Source organism: Adiantum capillus-veneris, chromosome 12 (assembly GCF_014529385.1).
Source record: "Adiantum capillus-veneris isolate H3 chromosome 12, ASM1452938v2, whole genome shotgun sequence".
NCBI lineage: Eukaryota > Viridiplantae > Streptophyta > Polypodiopsida > Polypodiales > Pteridaceae > Adiantum > Adiantum capillus-veneris.
Genome location: NC_140942.1, coordinates 149,080,412 through 149,102,732, shown reverse-complemented (window position 1 = coordinate 149,102,732; position 22,321 = coordinate 149,080,412). Strand labels below are relative to the sequence as shown.

The 22,321-nt window shown below is 43.8% G+C and overlaps 1 protein-coding gene across 1 annotated transcript; it reads left to right on the top strand.

Annotated features, from left to right (window-relative positions):
* The first annotated feature begins 3,678 nt into the window (after positions 1-3,678).
* On the top strand, positions 3,679-4,413 carry LOC147446672 (uncharacterized). Its single transcript, XM_086526277.1, has one exon. The coding sequence runs from the start codon at positions 3,679-3,681 to the stop codon at positions 4,411-4,413; it is 735 nt and encodes a 244-aa protein (XP_086382403.1).
* The last annotated feature ends 17,908 nt before the right edge of the window (positions 4,414-22,321 follow it).

The following is a 22,321-nucleotide window of genomic DNA, read 5'->3' as shown; positions in this document are numbered from 1 at the left end:
CCGAAGCTAGAAAGCGAATTACAGTTCTTAATGCTAGTCAAGGCTGAAGACTGCATTAAAGATGGGGTAATGGGGATGTATTTCAGAGAAACAAAACGAAAAATGAAGAATCAGCCACCTAAAAAAGAACCTGAGGCTAAAATCAATATTTCCGCTAAAAAAGCGCGACGTGAACAACGACGAGAGAATTTAGCCAAGAAAAGCTTGCACACCAACGAAGAATGGACCACAGAGCTATCAAATAGCACAGAAGGAAGCAGTTCAGTGCAGGATGGAATCACTGTTCCGTCCCACTACAAGCGATATACTATTCAGGATAGGCGTATATGTTTGGAACAAACTGTTCGAGAGAAGAAACAAGTCGGGACATCATATGATGGTCCTGAAGAAGCCAAGATAATTGAATTGGTAAACCCTGGAGAAGAGCCTAAACCTGCCTACATTGCCACAGATCTTACTCCAGAGGAAGAGTTAACATTAATCGATGCCCTTACCGAGTATAGGGATGTTTTTGCTTGGTCTTACAAGGACTTGAAGGGTGTGGATCCTGTTATCTGTCAGCACACCATTCCCCTAAAAGTCGATGCAAAACCTAGCAGACAACGTCCATATACGTACAACGAAACCTTTGCTAGAAAGATAAAGGAAGAGATAGACAAACTTATGGAAGCAGAATTCATCTACGAGATTGAACATATGGAATGGGTGTCACCTATTGTGGTTGTCCCCAAAAATAATGGCAAGTTACGAGTATGTGTCAATCTTAAGAAAGTGAACGCTACTACAATCAGGGATAACTATCCTCTTCCCATAACCGAACACGTGCTAGAGAGAGTAGCAGGCAAAAGAGCATATAGCTTTATGGATGGATTCTCTGGTTACAATCAACTGCGGACCAAGCCAGAAGATCAACACAAAACCGCTTTTGCTACATAATGGGGCATATATGCGTATAGAATGATGCCATTTGGTCTCACCAATGCACCAGCAACCTTCCAAAGACTGATGAGTCACGCATTCAAGGAGTGTCTTCGAAATTTCTTGGAAATCTATATGGATGACCTGTGTGTTCATTCCCTTGCGAGAGATGAACATGTAGTTCACCTTAAGAAAGTCTTTGAGAAGAGTAGAACATATAGAATCTTCCTAAATCCTGAAAAATGTGTATTCATGGTTACACAAGCGAAGATATTAGGGCACATAGTGTCAGCAAATGGGATATCCACAAATCTTGAAAAGATTAAAGTCATAATGGAATTACCCAGACCTACAAATGCCAAAGGCGTGCAAGCTTTTATGGGCCATTTTGGATACTATCGCAGATTTATCTACATGTATTATGTTGTGATTGCACGACCTTCGTATGCCCTTATCTCATGGACTGAAGAATGTGAGGAATCCTTTAGAAAGCTGAAGGAAGCGCTGATCACGGCTCCTATCCTCAAGGCTCCAGATTGGACGAAAGAATTCCATGTTCACATAGATGCTTCAGCTATAGTGATTGGGTGTATCTTAGCTCAACCTGGTGACGGTAATATGGATTTCCCAATATCTTATGCCAGTAGACAGCTGAATAGTGCTGAGAAGAATTATACCACCACTGAAAGAGAAGGTCTGGGAATGATATATGCTGTAAAGAAGTTCAGACACTATCTTCTAGCCAATCATTTCACCTTCTTTGTATATCATCAAGCACTACTCTACTTGGTGAACAAACCATGCAATACGGGAAGAATCGTCAGATGGTTCATCATTTTGCTAGAGTTTGACTTCACTGTAGTAGTTAAAAAAGGTACAACCCACCAACGAGTTGATCATCTATCTCGAATCTTAAGCGGAGAGCCACCAATGGGGATTGATGATGATCTGCCTGACGCTTACCTTTTCAATATAGAAATGATTCCTCGATGGAGTCACAAAATCGTCCAAATCCTTTCTATCGGACAAGTTTCAGTAGGTCCTGAACGACTGATGTCACCAGATGTGGTCTTTGAAAGCAAGAACTTCAAGCTGATTAGTGGAAGATTGTATTGTCAAAATGCTGACGGTATATTCCAATTATGCGTTGAGCTAAATGAGATTCGACTATATCTGGCTGAAGCTCACACAAAGGTCATTGGAATACATCACGGATTCCACCAGACTTCTAGGAAGTTGAATTGACTTGGAGTGTATTGGCCGCAGATGAAGAAGGATGTGCACAAGTACATTCAAGAATGTGCACGATGCAGAGCCAAACCAACGGTGGTGGATCATGCCACCTTATACCAAGTGAGCATAGCACCTAAATGGAGTCAGTATATAGTTGATTATCTTAAGGGGACTCCATTTCCCGAGAAAATGAGCAAGACAAGGGAACGAGCGATAATAAAGGAAGCAGAAATGTATCAACTGATTGGCAATCAATTGTATAAACGAAACAAAGACAATCAGTTAAGGCTATGTGCATCGGAAAGAGAATACCTGCATCCTACAGGAAGCATATGCAGGGAAAGCTGGTGGCCATTTCTCAGTAGAACGCACTGTGCAATTGACTATGTTTGCAGGGATATGGTGGCCGACACTCCTTCAAGACGCGGAGATGTATGTCAAGCGATGTGACGACTGCCAACGTGCAAAAGTTCCTATGCGAAAGGACCATATGCCTCTTAGACCATGCTAGGAACTAGAGCATTTGCCAAATGGGGAATTGATTTCGTGGGTCCGATCACACCGGCCTATAGGAGTCACGCTGAATACAACATTGTGGCTACAGATTACCTAACGAAATGGGTCGAAGCAAAAGCCACAACTAAAAATGATGCAAGCACCACCGCTCAGTTTCTATATGAAGAAATTTTCACCAGATATGGGCTACCCATAGAAATAGTCAGTGACCGAGGAACCCACTTTGTCAATGAAGTGATTGAATACTTGCTTGACGAGTTCCTTGTCATACATAAGAAGTCAGCTCCATATCACCCGCAAGCCAATGGCTTAGCGGAGAGCACAAACAAAGTCTTATGCACAGTGCTCACAAAAATAGTGAATAACAATAGGACTGATTGGGACCAGAAATTGCACGCTGCAATTTGGGCATATAGAGTGGCCTATAAGACTGTCCTAAATACAACACCATACAATATGGTGTATGGTCTTAATGCAATATTGCCAATGGAATTCCTAATTCCTACTTTAAGAGTGGCATAAGCACTTGAATGGACAGGTCATGAGCTCATACAATGCCTAGATGACCTAGAGAAACTTGATGAAACAAGAATGAAAGTTGTCATAGGTATCTACACGCAAAAGCGCATAATGAAGGAGTTCCATGACAAGCACCTGATAACGAAATAATTTCAGAAAGGTGATTATGTGCTTGTCTACAAACTCAAACAAAAAACCAAGAAATTGAAGAAGCGAGGCATGGGACCCTATTTGATTACAGATATATCATCTAGCGGGGCCATCAAACTTGCCACATTAGAGGGAGAGGAGATGCCTAATTGGATTAGTGGATGCAGGTTAAAGAAATATCATCTCCCGCTAACTCCAGAAATGCTTGAGAGGGTGCATGCAGATGGTTGTCGAAAAGTTACAGCCAATTTTATCAAAGAAGAAGCTCAAGAAGAAGCACGGCTTCGACAACTCAAACGAAAGCAGCAGCAACAAGGATTCAACAAGCAAAAGTGGACTCGGATGTATCAGATTACTCCTTTTGATCTCGATGATGAAGATGTTGATCCTTGCATTCCGATTGAAGTGACCCTGGATAAAGTTCCAACCTATGCCTTAGTGGATTCAGGAGCTCATTACAACTACGTCACATACAATTTCTTTAATCAGTTGACAGGTGTTCAGTTAGTGCCGGAATTTCGCTGCTGTGAATCCTTCAATAATGCAATTATCATAACCAAAGGCTGGGCAGAGATACCCTTGTATATCAATGGCCTGCTGTGCACTCATCAATTTCATGTGTGCGATGTTCAAGATGATTATTCCCCCATCATATTTGGTACAACCTGGCAAAGGAGATACAACGCTTATTTGCACTGGTCAGGTAACCAAATGTACTTTCAAGCAGAGGGAAAGGTCAGCAAAGTGTTGTTTGCAAGCGAGGAGGAGGTCCCTCATCAGCAACTACGAGAAAATAATCAAAAATTCCTTCCTCCACCACCTGTAGCTGTTTCAACAAAACTGTACAACCGTCACAACCAAAGGAAACTGTTGATGCTGCATGGCAGGTCAGCATTGAAGAACCAATGTCACAACCTACACTTCCTCACACCAAAAAAAGGCCTAAACATAAATCCGGAATTCCACAGTTACCTCGCCCAACATACAAGCAAGTTTGGTGGCCAAAACAATCAAATCCACAATCTCCACCGCCAAAGCCTAGCCAACAACTTTTCTGGAAAGCGAAGCCACCACTAGTGCCCAACACATCGACAACATCCAACAAATATAGGTGGACTCCAATCAAACCTGCTAATGTCATTACTCCTATACAGAAAACCAAGCAGGTCTGGCGGCCCAAGCAACCCAAGCCAACAGTTGCTCAACCCGCGCTGCCAAAAGGCAACCACACGGCAATCTCACAGCTACTCGACAATTGTGGATACCCAAAGATACCACTAGAATTGACAACAACTACATTTGGGTAAAGAAGTCAGCAGGCAAAACCATCCATCCTCTCTGAAAATCCAAACAGTACACCCGAGCCCACCCACCGCCCAGCCAAATCAAACCCAAAAGTCCTATTCACTACAAACAAGTTTGGGTTCCTAAACAGCCCACCAAAACTGCTGTCTCGTATAAATGGCAACCTAAACGAAAGATTCCAAGGCTACATCCAAGTTGTAATGGCAACCTAAAAAACATCAACAGGTACTCAACACGTCAGCATTGGTCAAACCACCACCAGTTCTGACCATGTCCGAGAAACTTAGTCTCTTGAAAGCATTCTACCACTTGGAAACCTCGCCAGCAGATGCCCTTAAGCAATCTGCTTAAGACCCTTATCTTGCACAGCATTAATTTTTCCATGCACTGACCGAGTATGCATGCATAGGGCTAATTACACGGCCTTGCATAGGCACCAATGTTTTACACATGCACAGCACCACTAGTATGACACAATGTCGTCCAGGAGGACTCCAAATAGGCGGGGGGGAGGCATTCCAAATGCGGACCCAAAATGATGATAGGGAAGTGTATTCAAATGTTTTCCGACTTATTTTGTGTTTTATTGCGAATTTTCTTGACCAAGTTTGCATTTCTGCCCTGAATAGTGGTAAAAAAGGGGAAGCTGCCAGATATATACCCCTAGGTGTGTGTAAATATGTACAAAATTTAGTTTTTAGCTATCTTACATAAATGCGAGATATCCATGACATCCTGTGATTTTTCGGATAATTTTTGGAGTGATTTGCTATTTCTTTGCTATTTTTCTCTTTTTATTTTCTAATAAATAGTAATAAGCCGCCAAAAATAAAACAGAGATACAAGAAATGTTTCCTAATATTAGGAAACCTGCATGAATTTTCAGAATGGATTTCAATGTCAACAGGTCAGGTTGCGGAAAATGACAGAAACCATACTTTTAAAGCGGAAAGGCTCAAAGTGCAAAAGTGATGGAATTTGGCCATACGGTGTCCAAATCGCAAAATTTTTGATCCGTAGGTCATCTAACATGTAATTTGGGACTAACCATGGGGGTGGTTGCACTTGCACATCCTAAGCCCCAGGTATGTATACCCCAAGCCCTCATTTCTAAGCTCATTTGCTACTTGTCCTTGTCAAAGAGAGCTTGAGAGAGCATATTGCTACCTGCTTCCACCTGCCACCTGCTTCCACATTGCAGTCATGGCTACCATGAGGGGTAAGTATGAATACTTTTCAAGTCACTTAATGCTTGTTTGACTCATTTACAAGCACGTAACAAGCACACACAAGGCTGGGAAGGCACAATCCCGTAGAAAACACAGCAGACTCTAGAGACCACCAAAGGCTATAGGACTTCACAGAGACCTCAGAGATAGGTCTAATGAAAATTCCACATAGGCATATACTAACCCGGAAGGCCGAGACCAACATAGAGTCAGCAGATGGCTTTGGGAGTCTGGGAAGACACCACACCCAATGTGGATGTCAAAAATGACAAGTGACCACACCAAAAGGGTGTATAGGGCCTAGCTACAATGTCCTAACACAAAACTCCAATTGCATGTCACTCCTGTGATCCCCTAGACAGTAAGCGCGCTTACTGTCTCTAAGGGATTTTTGGCCAATTTCTCAACTTTGAGCACATATGCACCTCAAAATACATCAATATACATGCATTTGACCCACAAAATCACAAAAGCCCCATCCTTAGACCAAAATCCAAGCTCATCAGTCTGCCAAAATCAATCCTGGTGAAGAAACCATGATACCCAATTCCAAGTTGAGAGCCAAGCTCCACAATTGCTTCTTAGAGCCTCTATGAGCCATCCATAAAGCTACATTCTCAAAAAGTTCAAAAAATGCTCAAGAGACAGTAAGCGCTCTTACTGTCTCCCATGTCCAGACTACTACCAAAGTTTCCAGATAGCTCCTATACATCACCATGATTACATTGGCTAAGCCTCCTACCAAGTAAAAATGCAAAAAACCATCACTTAGCCATTTCAGTCACCAGCTAGCCAACTCTGGACCTACTGTTGCCAAGGAGCATCACACTATCAAAGTCATCACATCAAAAATCATCAAATGATGCCTTCCAACTAACCCTAGCATTACAGATCAAAAAACCATCTCCATATCACTCTGGAGACAGTAAGCGCTCTTACTGTCTCAATGCCCAGAAGTTCACTTGCACCCCATCAAAAGCTGTATCTAGCCTCATTGCACAACGTTTGTGAAACCACAAGCACTATGCATCAAAATTTCACTAAGTTACCTATTTATACAGCTCACCTACCATCTAGGGTTTGCCATATCTCATGGTATATTGCTCCATATTACACCAAAATTAGGGAGTACACTCCATATGCATTGTATTACATGCCTATGCACTCATTGTCAGCTCAAAGTGCCAAAAACACCTACTGGAGACAGTAAACACGCTCACTGTCTGGTGTTGCTAAATTGTCAGTTTTAGTGTTTTGGGCTTGCAAGCATGCTTTATACATATATTTTGAGTGTTACTTGCATTTGATGATCATCAAAGATTCAGTTGAAGCTCCTATCGAGCACTCTGACTAGACACTGACAACTTTCAAGTTGGTGGTCTGCTTACAGGGAAAATGCAAGAAGGAAAGAGTCCAGCCAAGAAGACCCAGAAGAAAGTCCATCAAGCAAGAATAAAAAGAGATGCCCCCTTATACTATCCTGAACAGGACAATGAAGGAAGCAACCACCTACCTAAAGAGAGAGCTTTTGGAAGCACACAGTGCAACCATATATGAGGGAATATTCAGAACCCTAGACAACCAACTGGTGGATGTCCCCCTAACCCCAAGAGAAGTCTACGGGCTCACCAACCAGCACCAAGATGACTTGGAAAAAGTGGACCTTGTTAAGTATGGAGCCTGATTTACCCTTGTAATTTTCTGTGGTAAAAGCGCACATTTGTAAGGCCCCCATTATGAGGAGAAGCCATCGTGCGTGAAGGAAAATCACTCACGGAAACCAAAATTTTCACAGTCAAAAATCAGGGGCCTCAGGGGTGGAAGCCCCCGGGTCTTTTTTTTCCCCTCGCCAGAATATTGTGGCCGGACGGCTGCCGGAAAGTGTTCGAAAAACAACCGTCGTTTGGCCGGTGGCCGGTGGTCAGAAGTCAATGGCCGGTGGCCGAATTCAAAAGCGGACTTGTCTTCTCAAAGGCGGCCACACATGGGCGGATTGGAGGGTCCGATTTGGACTTATTCACACAAGGGCGGCTACACATGGCTGCCTCTCATAAGAGAGGGCAGCCCTTTTGGCCTATAAAAGAAGGCCATTTCTACACACATTTTATAGTGTGAAGTTGATGCAACAAGGTGAGTGTGAGGTGGTGAGAGTGAAGCAAGCCGAGAGCTCTATTAAGGGTTTAATCCCTTTGTAAACTACTTCTTCTTTTGCCCCCGAGACTTTTTTTCCCCTCGCCGGAATATTATGGCCGGGCGGCGGCCGAAAAGTGGTCGAAAAACAACCGTCGGTTGGCCGGTGGCCGGTAGTCAATGGCCGGTGGCCGGTGGACGAATTCAATAGCCGGTGGCCGACTTCAAAAGCGGACTTGTCTTCTCAAGGGTGGCCATACATGGGCGGATTAGAGGGTCCGATTTGGACTTATTCACACAAGGGCGGCTACACATGGCTGCCTCTCATAACAGAGGGTAGCCCTTTTGGCCTATAAAAGAAGGCCATTTCTACACACATTTTATAGTGTGAAGTTGATGCAACAAGGTGAGTGTGAGGTGGTGGGAGTGAAGCAAGCCGGGAGCTCTATTAAGGGTTTAATCCCTTTGTAAACTACTTCTTTTGCCCCCGAGACTTTTTTCCCCCTCGCCGGAATATTCCTTTTCGCCAGAATAATATGGCCAGATGGCGGCCGGAAAACAACCGTCGCTTTGCCGGTGGCCGGTAGTCAATGGCCGGTGGTCGGTAGTCAGAAGTCAATGGCCGGTGGACGAATTCAATGGCCGGTGGCCAAATTCAAAAGCAGACTTGTTTTCTCAAGGGCGGCCACACATGGGCGGATTGGAGGGTCCGATTTGTACTTATTGACACAAGGGCGGCTACACATGGCTGCCTCTCATAAGAGAGGGCAGCCCTTTTGGCCTATAAAAGAAGGCCATTTCTACACACATTTTATAGTGTGAAGTTGATGCAACAAGGTGAGTGTGAGGTGGTGAGAGTGAAGCAAGGAGGGAGCTCTATAAAGGGTTTAATCCCTTTGTAAACTACTTCTTCTTTTGCCCCGAGACGTTTTTCCCCCCTCGCCGGAATATTCCTTTTCGTCGGAATATTATGGCCGGACGGCGGCGGGAAAGTGGTCGGAAAACAACCGTCGGTTGGCCGGTGGCCGGTAGTCAATAGCCGGTGGTCGGAAGTCAATGGCCGATGGCCGGTGGACGAATTCAATGGCCGGTGGCCGAATTGAAAAGCAGACTTGTCTTCTCAAGGGCGGCCACACATGGGCGGATTGGAGGGTCCGATTTGAACTTATTCACAAAAGGGCGGTTACACATGGCTGCCTCTCATAAGAGAGGGTAGCCCTTTTGGCCTATAAAAGAAGGCCATTTCTACACATATTTTATAGTGTGAAGTTGATGCAACAAGGTGAGTGTGAGGTGGTGAGAGTGAAGCAAAGCGGGAGCTCTATTGAGGGTTTAATCCCTTTGTAAACTACTTCTTCTTTTGCCCCCGAGACTTTTTTCCCCTCGCCGGAATATTCCTTTTCGTAGCAATATTATGGCCGGACGGTGGCAGGAAAGTGCTCGAAAAACAACCGTCGGTTGGCCGGTGCCCGGTAGTCAATGGCTGGTGGCCGGTGATCGAAAGTCAATGGCCGGTGGCCGGTGGACGAATTCAATGGCCGGTAGCCGAATTCAAAAACAGACTTGTCTTCTCAAGGGTAGCCACACATGGGCGGATTGGAGGGTCCGATTTGGACTTATTCACACAAGGGCGGCTACACATGGCTACCTCTCATAAGAGAGGGCAGCCCTTTTGGCCTATAAAAGAAGGCCATTTCTACACACATTTTATAGTGTGAAGTTGATGCAACAAGGTGAGTGTGAGGTGGTGAGAGTGAAGCAAGGCGGGAGCTCTATTAAGGGTTTAATCCCTTTTTAAACTACTTCTTCTTTTGCCTCCGAGACTTTTTTTTTTTCCTCGTCGGAATATTATGGCCGGACGACGGCGGAAAAGTGGTCGGAAAACAACCGTCGGTTGGCCAGTTGCCGGTAGTCAATAGCCGGTGGTCGGTGGTCGAAAGTCAATGGCCGGTGGACGGTGGCCGAATTCAAAAGCGGACTTGTCTTCTCAAGGACGGCCATACATGGGCAGATTGGAGGGTACGATTTTGACTTATTCACACAAGGGCGGCTACACATGGCTGCCTCTCATAAGAGAGGGCAGCCCTTTTGGCCTATAAAAGAAGGCCATTTCTACACACATTTTATAGTGTGAAGTTGATGCAACAAGGTGAGTGTGAGGTGATAAGAGTGAAGCAAGGCAAGAGCTCTATTAAGGGTTTAATCCCTTTGTAAAGTACTTCTTCTTTTTCCCCCGAGACTTTTTTTTCCCCTCGTCGGAATATTCCTTTTTGCTGGAATATTATGGCCGGCCGATGGCCGAAAAGTGGTCGGAAAACAACCGTCGGTTGGCCGGTGGCCGGTGGTCGGAAGTCAATGGCCGGTGGCCGAATTCAAAAGCGGACTTGTCTTCTCAAGGGCGGCCACACATGGGCGGATTAGAGGGTCTGATTTGGACTTATTCACACAAGGGCGGCTACACATGGTTGCCTCTCATAAGAGCGGGCAGCCCTTCTGGCCTATAAAATAAGGCCATCTCTACACACATTTTATAGTGTGAAGTTGATGCAACAAGGTGAGTGTGAGGTGGTGAGAGTGAAGCAAGGCGGGAGCTCTATTAAGGGTTTAATCCCTTTGTAAACTACTTCTTCTTTTGCCCCCGAGACTTTTTTTTCCCCTCGTCGAAATATTCCTTTTCGCCGGAATATTATGGCCGGACGGCGGCCGGAAAGTGGTCGGAAAACAATCGTCGGTTGGCCGGTGGCCGGTTGTCGGAAGTCAATGTCCGGTGGCCGGTGGCCGAATTCAAAAGCGGACTTGTCTTCTCAAGGGCGGCCACACATGGGCGGATTGGAGGGTCCGATTTGGACTTATTCACACAAGGGCGGCTACATATGGCTACCTCTCATAAGAGAGGGCAGCTCTTTTGGCCTATAAAAGAAGGCCATTTCTACAAACATTTTAAAGTGTGAAGTTGATGCAACAAGGTGAGTGTGAGGTTTAATTCCTTCGTAAACTACTTCTTCTTTTGAAGTGCTAAATCCATTGAGTGGCTGCTCTCACGTGGATGTAGCCCACATTGGGTGAAGCACGTATACTCTCTCTCTCTCTCTCTCTCTCTCTCTCTCTAGCCTCAATCTAAGAGCACGAATTCCTCTACGCATTGATGTAAAGATAGAAATTTTCAGAGTTATGGAAGGCGTTTCTGTAGCAGCATTTCCGAAGTGAACAGGTTCAACAAAATTGATTCTCATCTCCTATTTTACATACAATGTCTTCCGGCACTCGCAAGGGTTCTTCTTCTTCAACAAGGTCCACAACCATTGTGGAAAATGATCCAAAATCTCCTAAGTGTGGAGATAGCAACACAACCACCCAACCAACGACATCGAAAACCATGATCATGGCGTACTTGGTATCATTGCAAGAGACTGTAAACAAACAAGGCGAAGACTAACGAGCACTTGCAATGGAGAATTGCACACTAAGGGTACTTGTGGTTGAGAATGAGAATCTCAAGAGGACACTTGAGATGCAAACAACACATTTGATGCAACTTGAACAGGAAGTCAAGGAATGTAAACGCTCTCTTGTGGACTTGAATGCTTTGAAGGAGCGGATGAGCAAAGTAGAGCATGACCATGTATTGAAAGAGGAGAAATTTGACACTATGAGCCGGGATGTATGCGACATGAAAAATGTATGCACAAACAAGTCTTGGGTTGATGTATGTGGTAGCAATGTGGTTTCTAATTCCTCACTCATGCAAGCTATGGTTCAAACAAAGAATGTTGAGAATGTGGATGTGGAGGAGTTGAAGGAACGGGAGCGACGTTCCAAGAACATTGTTATTCGTGGAATTCCCGAAGAGAAGTTAGAGACACCTCCTTCTCTTGCCATTGTTATTGAAGATTTCTTCAAAACCCACTTTGGCATGTCCGGAGTTATGGTCTATGGAGCACATAGAGTGGGGAAGCAAGGAGCTCCTCGCTCGGGAGAACGGCCAATTGTATGCACCATGCCAGATGAGACCAAGCGAAAGATTATCCTTGATAATAGTTGGATCTATTTGAGGGATACAAAATGTTTTGTATGTGAAGATCGCACTATTAAGCAACAAAATATGCGTCGCAAGGCATATGAGGAAAAGAATAATAAAAACAAGGAGATCTCTCATGAAGAAAATGTGCCCAAGGAGGAGGCAAGTCTCTCAAGCAAATAGGGATGCGTGACCTATGAGACCGAGTTACAATTGAAAATATGCTTTTGGAATTGTAATGGATACCCATGGAATGCGGGGGTTGGCATTGATGAACTAACAAGCAAAGCCAATGTTGTACTTCTTGTTGAAACTTGGGAGCATGATACACAAAGGATTAACGGCTTGGAGGATTACAATGTACATTCATTGATATGGTCAAAGAATCTCAAGCAACGAAGAGGACAACGAGGGTTAGCATGTATGGTTAAGAAAAGATTGGAAGATTTTGTATCAATTGTGCAAGATGACAAGTACAAACGTTATGTATGGCTGAAAATTATGACACCAAAAAGAGCACCCATTTTTGTAGCCGGTTGCTACATTCCTCATCATGATTCTCCCTTTTATGCTTGCATGGATAGAGATCAACCATTTTCTGATTTGGAAGAGGACATTGCTTATTTCAAAGGTGAAGGTGATGTTATTGTATTTGGGGATATGAATGCTCGCACAAAAACATTGCAACATGATACTTAACAATTTGATATGCCATACATTTCAAGGGAGTTGGAGGAAGTTCACTTGTATGATCGTACTTCAATGGATGAGAAAGAGCCCGATCACTATGGAAAGTTACTTTTACACATATGTAATAGCACGGGTATGCTCATTGCCAATGGTGTATCTTTGTGGAGTGGAACCAATGGATTTACATGTAGGAGACATAATGGGGATAGTGTGATTGACTATATGCTACTCTCTGAATCCATCATGTATCGCATAAAGAGTTTTATGTTTGGTCAATGGACCCCGGAATCCGACCATCGCACCTTATGTATTGACCTTTCATGTGGAGAAGTAACTAAGCATGATAATCTCAGCCAAAGGAAAGAGAAGTTATCACTATGTATGGATTTCAAACGGGCACCAATGTACATTGAAATGGTTGAGCAAAAATTATGGGTGACAAAGCTTCAATGTGATGCACCATTGGAAACTAAATGGGAAGCTTTCAAGAAAGCTATTTGTTCTTGTGCGGAAGAATGCTTTGCCATAAAGCATCTCCATGGTATCAACAAAGATAGATCACGCAAAAGGTGGTTTGATAAAGAATGTCAAGATGCTCGAAAGTCCTTGATAAAGCTTGATGCAACTATGGACAAAGACAACTATCAAAGTCATTTGCATACATACAAGGCATTGATTCAAAAGAAGAGAAGAAGATGCGAAGTAAAGCAACAAGAATTTCAAGTCCAAGAAAAGGCACATGCATGTGGAAGATTTTGGAGAAACTTGAGAGGCAAGCGGGTTGAGAATTTTGGTAACTTGAGTCTAGTGGATATGTACACACATTGTAGGCAATTATATGAGCAAGCAAACACATTGTAGGCAATTATATGAGCAAGCAAGCAACATTTCTAAGATTACACCAAAGGTAATTTTGGGTATATATACTTGGGAGATGATGAAGCTTGTGAGATTGTCGGCAAAGGTACAGTTTCTGTCAAAACTACTAACGGAAATGAATGGAAGTTTAAAGATGTTAGGCATGTTCCTTCTGTTTGCAAAAATTTGATCTCTACAGGATAATTGGATGATGAAGGTCACAACATTGCATTCGGAAACAAAAGGTAGAAGATCTCAAAGGGATCTTTGGTGGTTTCCAAGGGAGAAAAAGTTGGTACACTTTACTTGTGTACTGTTAGCACGCAACCTTCAACTTGTGCATCAACTACAGAAGTTGACAGTGCGGTGTGGCACTACCGACTTGGGCATATGAGTGCCAAAGGAATGAAAATCCTTCAAACAAAGAAGCTTCTACCAGGTTTGAAAGAAGTGGACTTAGAGTTCTGTGAAGATTGTGTTTATGGTAAACAAAAGAGGGTAAAATTTCAAAAATCAGGAAATGAAAGAAAAAATAAAAAAACTGACTTGGTTCATTCTGATGTTTGGGGTCCTGCAAGTACACCATCACTTGGTGGCTCATTGTACTATGTAACATTCATACACAATGAGACTAGAAAAACATGGGTTTATGTCATGAAGAATAAATCCGATGTATTTTCCATATTTCAAAGGTGGAAAGCCTTTGTGGAGAATGAAACAGGTACCAAGGTTAAATGCCTCAGATCCGACAATGGAGGCGAATATTGCAGTCAAGCTTTTGAAAGCTTTTGTGCTAGCAATGGCATTCGGAGGCAAAGGACAACCCCAAGGACGCCTCAACAAAATGGGATTTCGGAAAGGATGAACAGGACAATTACGGAGTGAGCACGAAGCATGCGGCTACATGCAGGCCTACCGCTTGAACTTTGGGCAGAAGCTGTAAGTACGTCTGTGTACTTAATCAATCGGTCACCCTCAACGGCATTGGATGGGGGAGTTCCAGAAGAGGCATGGACAGGTAAACCGGTGAATTATACATTTCTCAAAGTGTTTGGGTGTGAGGCTTTCATGCACATAGATAGAAGCCTAAGATCAAAGCTAGATGCAAAGTCCAAAAAGTGTTTCTTCATTGGCTATGGAGAAGGTGACTTTGGGTATCGCCTATGGAATCCTGAAAATGGTAAAATCTTAAGGAGTAGGGATGTAATTTTTAACGAACAAAATATGTACAAAGATTACTTGGAAAGAAAACAAACAAAAGAAACAGGTGATGAGTACATGGAGCTTGAGGGCGGTGAAGACTCAAGGACTGCAAAAGGTGACAATGTGCAACAACGTCAACCAAATGAGGAGCCTCAACCTATTCCCCGAAGATCTACAAGAGCAGGTAGACCTCCAAAAAGGTTTGTTCCTTCCTTCAACCATCTCTTGATCTCAAATTCTGGAGAGCCGGAATCATACGAAGAAGCTATGCAACATGAATCCAAAGAAGAATGGACGAAGAGCATGCAAGTGGAGATGGACTCACCACATCGCAACCAAACATGGCAATTGGTTGAGTTGCCTAAAGGTAAGCGGGCACTTCAAAACAAATGGGTGTACAAGGTGAAGGAAGAAGAAGGTGGGAAGAAAAGGTACAAGTCTAGGCTTGTGGTAAAAGGTTTTTCTCAAAAGAAAGGTATTCACTTCAATGAAATATTTTCTCCTGTTGTAAAAATGAACTCAATTAGGCTTGTCTTAATCCTTGTGGCTGCTCATGATCTAAATCTCGAGCAAATGGATGTAAATACGGAATTCCCTCACGGTGACTTAGAGGAGGAAATCTACATGCTTCAACCAAAGGGGTATGAAGTAAAAGGTAAGGAGAAAATGGTTTTCAAATTAAAGAAGAGCTTGTATGGTTTAAAGCAAGCATCAAGACAATGGTACTTGAAGTTTGATCGATGGATGTTGGATCATGGATTCACAAGATGCAACTCGGATCAGTGCGTCTACACGAAGAATTTGGGAGATGGAAAATTTATCATCCTAATGTTGTATGTTGATGACATCTTGATTGCAAGTGCTAACATGCAGGACATCAAAGACCTAAAAGAGGAACTGTCTAAATCTTTTTCAATGAAAGATTTAGGTGCTGCAAAGAGGATACTTGGTATGAAAATATCAAGGGACACGACAAAGAAGACAATAAAGCTATCTCAAGAAGATTACATCAAGAAGGTACTAGAAAGGTTTACAATGCAAAATGCAAAACCAGTTTCTACACCTTTGGCTGGTCACTTTAAACTAACAAAGGATATGTGTCCAAATACACAAGAGGAAATAGCCTATATGTCTAAAGTTCCATATGCTGCAGCGGTAGGTTCTCTAATGTATGCTATGGTCTGGACAAGGCCAGACATTGCACATGCAGTGGGAGTTGTGAGTAGGTTCATGGACAACCCAGGTAAAGAGAATTGGCAAGCTGTGAAGTGGATACTTAGGTATCTAAAAGGGAAAACAACAAATGCTTTGTATTTTAGAGGAACTGATATTTTTCTAGAAGGGTATGCTGATGCAGATATGGCAGGTGACGAAGATACTCGAAGGAGCACTACTGGCTATGTGTTCACGGTTGGAGGCACAGCAGTAAGCTGGGCTTCAAAGCTACAGAAAGTGGTTTCAATTTCTACCACGGAAGCAGAGTATGTAGCAATGACGGAGGCAAGCAAAGAAATTCTGTGGCTTCATAGATTCTTAGAAGATCTTGAATTCAAACAAGACAATTGTGTCTTGTACAGTGAAAGCCAAAGCGCTATCCATCTTGCGAAGAACTCAGCCTTTCATTCAAGGAAAAAGCACATTGAGGTGAGATATCACTTCATACGCACTCTTTTGGAAGAGGGACAGCTAAAGCTAGGAAAGGTGCATACGACTGAAAATCCTGCAAACATGTTTACAAAGGTGGTCAACAAGGAGAAGTTGAGCTTTTGCTCATCTTCAATTGGCATTCAAGGATAAGAAGCCAGAATGGAAAGTAGTCACAGGTTTGGTTTGGAGATCAATCTCCAAGTGGGAGATTGTTAAGTATGGAGCCTGATTTACCCTTGTAATTTTCTGTGGTAAAAGCGCACATTTGTAAGGCCCCCATTATGAGGAGAAGCCATCGTGCGTGAAGGAAAATCACTCACCGGAAACCAAAATTTTCACAGTAAAAAATCAGGGGCAGCTTTAGGGGCCTCGGAGGCGGAAGCCCCAGAGACTTTTTTTTTCCCTCGCCGGAATATTATGGTCGGACGGCGGCCGGAAAGTGGTCGGAAAACAACCGTCCGTTGACCGGTGGCCGGTAGTCAATGGCCGGTGGCCAATGGTCGGAAGTCAATGGTCGGTGGCCGGTGGACGAATTCAACAGCGGACTTGTCTTCTCAAGGGCGGCCACACATGGGCGGATTGGAGGGTCCGATTTGGACTTATTCACACAAGGGCGGCTACACATAGCTGCCTCTCATAACAGAGGGCAGCCCTTTTGGCCTATAAAAGAAGGCCATCTCTACACACATTTTATAGTGTGAAGTTGATGCAACAAGGTGAGTGTGAGGTGGTGAGAGTGAAGCAAGGCGGGAGCTCTATTAAGGGTTTAATCCCTTTGTAAACTACTTCTTCTTTTGAAGTGCTAAAGCCATTGAGTGGCTGCATTCACGTGGACGTAGCCCACATTGGGTGAACCACGTATACTCTCTCTCTCTCTCTCTCTCTCTCTCTCTCTCTCTCTCTCTCTCTCTCTCTCTCTCTCTCTCTCTCTCTACTCTATAATCTCGTGTATGTAAATCTGTCTCTCTCCATTAAGTAATCTACTCAAATATCTATTTAGCTACATCTTATTTCCTAATAGATCTGCATAGATATTTTGAAATGGAGCCGTGCGGAGTAGATTTACAGAGAGCTTATGAGCTTCTGCACACATTTCAAGTAGATGGAATTTCCCATATCACCAATATGGCCAATGAAAAAGTCCAAGTACACATAAGCCAAGAAGTTATTGCAGCTGCACTGAACCTGTCAAACACGGGGATGCCAATGAGGGCTCGACATGAAAGAGAGCCAAATACATTTGTAAAGCGGGATTCAGCCGCTACATGTGATAGCATTATCTACCAGAGGGCTCGGCTCCCCACCCGGATTTATCGGCACTTCTTCCATATTACAGATAAAAGAGTGCCCCGCTTCACCACCCCCAAGCATGCAGTGGCTACTACATTCTCATGGGCTTTCCAACAACATGCCCTTGTGGATATATATCATCCACAATACATTCATTATAATCTCCTTCACCTCCGAAGAAAGGGCCCTGTCAAATATTTAGCTGCCCCCGAAGTTCTGACAAGAATTGCATATGAGGCCATTGGGGCCACAGCTCAGCTACCACCTGCTCCCTCCCAACAAGATTGGTTACAAGATATTGATTCCTCTGACGACGAGCCACCCAAGCAGAAGGCTAAGCTAGTGAGGGCAGGATTAAGAAGGAGGTTAGTGACAGTGCAAGAAGAGGAGGAGGAAGAAGAGGAAACACATCATGAAGCCTCCCAACCAAAAAGTGATTCCGAAGAGGAAGAACAAGCGGGAACCTCTTCTAAACCACAACCAACACAAGCATCAGAGCCGGAGACTGAGGGAGAGGAAGAAAAACACACCCCATTGATGACAAGGAAAAGGAAAATACCTCCCACAGCTCCAGTACAAGAGGATCCACTACAAAAGAAGGCTCGCCTTGAACACCTAAAAGAAGCATACAAGAAGCAACGGGTAGTAGCCGGTGACCTTGAGGAGCAGTGGAATCCACGATAACCACGCGTCAAAAAGCCCTCAGTCACCATGTCCGAAGAGAACCTCCTTCTCAAAGCATATCTAAAGGAAGAGGAGGAAAGACTTGCCAAAGATAGGATGGAAAGAATGGAGGGCTCAGCAGCATATGAACCACTTGTAACAGAACAACAGCCTCCATCTCCTCCTCCACAACCTGAAGAGCCACACATCTCAGAAGCACAACCTGCACAAGAAAACACAAACAGAGCCTGAGATAGCTAAAGACGAAGCTCAGAAGTAAAAGCAAGATTCAACTCAATTGAGTGGAGAAATTGCGGCAAGAAAAGTATCTGTCTCTGTAACAAGAACTCACATACTAAGTCCACAATATGCAGGACTTGAAGGAGAGGGAGAGCCCGAGGTCCAAAGTGCTCCAATTATTGTCAACCTCGAAGATGATGAAGCGGCTCCGCCTCCAAAGGAAGAAACTCTCAAGCTTGCTATGCCAGAGAAGCAAAAAAAATCTGAAAGTCTAGCTCACACACCAATAGCTGAATCATCAAAGGCACGAGAAGACACAGCTGCAGTACCACTTATATTCCACACTCCTCCAGCAGTGGTCCTACCGTCGATGCAAACCTTCGGTCAAGGCTTGGACTTCTTTGCTTCTCATATTACAATGATGACCGAAGGAATGAAGTATCAGGCCAGGCATCTTGAGCAAGAAACAGCTACAAAGATCTTGCAGCTTGAAAAAGCACTCCAAGAAGTAGCTCAACTAAAAGAACAGAGTTATAAAGTGATCGAGTTGAAGCATGGGATCCAGAATATCCCACTATCATCCATTGAAAAGGAGAAGAAGGCTCAGTTCAAAGCGGCCCTTAAGCTTATGGCAGGGCGCAGATTAGAAAGATGTCCACTCAATTGGACAGATGAAACACCAAGCGCTTAACACACTCCACAACAACCCCATGTCGAGGACGACTTGTTTTAGGAGGGGGGGAGTGTTACAGGTCACCAACGGTGGATAGCGGCCACCACTACATTGATGAGTGCGCGTGTGCGTGTACGGAGTGTGTGCAAGAGAGGCAAAGAAGAGAAATGGGGAAGGGGGAGATACACAGGCAGCTACTGTGTGGGTTAGTGGAGAAGAAAGAGAAGAGAAGCCAACTCTTCCTCTTTCTCTCCCTATATTGAATAGGGGAAATTAAAGTGTACAAGGGTGGTTTCCCACGGCCACCTGGCCTACACCCCAACAACCTCCCACTTGAAGGTCATGGTGGCCAATGGTGGCATTAGTATAGTTAGTCTATACAAAATTGATGAAGCATTGCCGAGGCTTCATCCTACACCCATAAGTTCTATACAATGTGTAAATCGCTCCGAGGCTAGGCTCTTTGTGAGAGCATCTGCGGGGTTGTCGTTAGTGTGAACCTTGACAAGCTCGATACGCTTGCCAGCCAATGCATCTCGTATGACATGGTATCTGACCTCTATGTGTTTTGACTTTGAGTGAAACACTGGATTCTTTGCCAAAGCAATGGCACTCTGACTATCACAATGTAGTACTGGAACCTCGTGAATGCCCAAATCTCCCACTAGACGAGCCAACCATATGGCTTCCTTGCTGGCGTCAGACGCAGCAACATATTCTGCCTCAGTGGTAGATGAAGACGTGCAATCTTGGAGACACGATCTCCAAGAGATAGCTGCTCCAGCAAACATGAATACATAGCCAGATGTGGATCTTCTACGATCCACGCAACCCGCATAATCCGCATCCGTGTAACCTACAATAGATGCATCACTATTTCCGAAGCGTAAACACTTGCTAGCTGTACCTTTCAAATATTTGAGGATTTTCTTCACTACTTCCCAATGCTTCTTGCCAGGGTTTTCCATGTACCTACTAACCACTCCCACTGCATGTGCAATGTTTGGTCTTGTGGCTACCATAGCGTACATCAAACTGCCAACTGCTGAAGAATATGGTACTTTCACCATTTCCTCTTTCTCAGCCACTGTCTTGGGAGAGTCTTCCTTGCTAAGTTTGGAGTATTATTGCATTGGGGTACTCAATGACTTCCCCCCCTGCATACTAAAACGTTGCAAGACTTTGTGAATGTACTTTTCTTGAGATAATTCAAGAATTCCACGTTGCCTGTCTCTCTTGATGTGCATACCAAGAAAGTGATTGGCATCTCCCAAATCCTTCATGGAAAACTGAGTGCTTAGCATCTTTTTCAGCTGATTGATTTCATCAATTGATTTGCCTGCGATAAGCATATCATCTACATACAAGATCAAGATGATTAAAGAACCATCGTTCAACCTTTTTGTGTATAAGCAGTGATCCTCTTGACTTATTATGTAACCCTGAGACTGCATGAATTTGTTGAATTTTTGATACCATTGCCTTGAACCTTGCTTGAGGCCATAGAGTGCCTTTTTAAGTCTACAAACCAATTTTGTCCTCGTTGATTTTTGGGTTTCACATACGAATCCCTCTGGTTGTTTCATGTAGACATCTTCATCTAGATCCCCGTGAAGAAATGCTGTGTTCACATCCATTTGGACAAGTTCCATGTCTTGGATAGCAACCAAGCCAAGCATGGTGCGAAGTGTAGTCATCTTGACTACTGGAGAGAAAATCTCATCAAAATCCACACCTTTTTGTTGTTTGAAACCCTTGGCAACTAGACGAGCCTTGTATCTAGGCTCGGGATCTTTCGTTGTATACTTCTTTTTGTATACCCACTTGCAAGGTAAAGCATTTTTGTTTTTTGGTAATTCAACTAAATCCCATGTCTCATTAGCCACAATCGAATTGTATTCTGATTGCATAGCCTGCTCCCACTTAACACTATCCTCCATTTGTATAGCTTCTTTGTAGTAGGTTGTCTCTCCACTGTCAGTGACCAAAATGTGGTGTATACCCGGCTCAAACCACTCGGGCACACGTGATACTCTCTCAGAGCGTCTAAGTGCCTGACTGCTGAATTCTGCCCTCTCCGGAGCAATAGTAGTATCTTGCACTTGAGGAGTAGGTGCGACACTACTGAACTGAGTTGGTTCGGAGGCTACATCCTCAAAACGAACACGTCTGTACTCAACATCTTTGATGGGCTTCTTGTGCATTTTTTATTCATTGAAAATCACATGTGAGCTACGAATGACTTTGTTTGATTCTTGGTGCCAAAGACGATATCCCATCTCTCCATTTTCACCATAGCCAATAAAGATGCATTTGTGTGATCTGGGATCTAACTTCCGATGAAGTTCTTTGGGCACATGTGCATATGCCTCACATCCAAATACACGTAAATGCTCATAGCTTGGCCTTTTGCCAGTCCATAATTGCTCTGGAATTTTGAAATTCAAAGGAGAACTTGGTGACTTGTTGATGATGTGCACTGCTGTCAGAACAGCTTCCCCCCAAAATTCGGGAGTAAGCTTCGCCATAGACATCATAGAGACAACTCTCTCTTGAATCGTACGATTCATTCTTTCAGTTATCCCATTTTGTGCAGGTGTGTATGGAGCATTAAACTGCCTCCGAATGCCTCTTCTATTGCAAAAATCCTTGAACTCTGTGGAGACGTATTCTCCACCATTGTCCGTGCGAAAAGCTTTGAGCTTTGTTCCTGATTGGTTCTCAACCATGACGAGGAATTTTTGGAATGTCGAAAAAATTTCTTCCTTACGCTTAAGGAGATACACCCACACCTTTCTGGTAGAATCATCTATGAATGTGAGAAAGTAGTTCGCCCCCCCTAGAGTATTATGTGGCATTGGACCACACAAATCACTGTGCACCAAGTCTAGAGGTTTGCCTAGTTCCTTATTCAAAGGCGAAGATGTCAATCTAGTCTGTTTGCCATACAGACAATGCTCACACAATGGAAAGTCCGTGTAATCTAACACAGGTAAGTAGCCAAAACTCTGAAGTGTTTTCATTCCCTTTTGGCTAATA

What these genes read in the sequence shown, in the direction of transcription:
- LOC147446672 (XM_086526277.1), top strand. Translation starts at nt 3,679, where the DNA reads ATGTATCAGATTACTCCTTTTGATCTCGATGATGAAGATGTTGATCCT.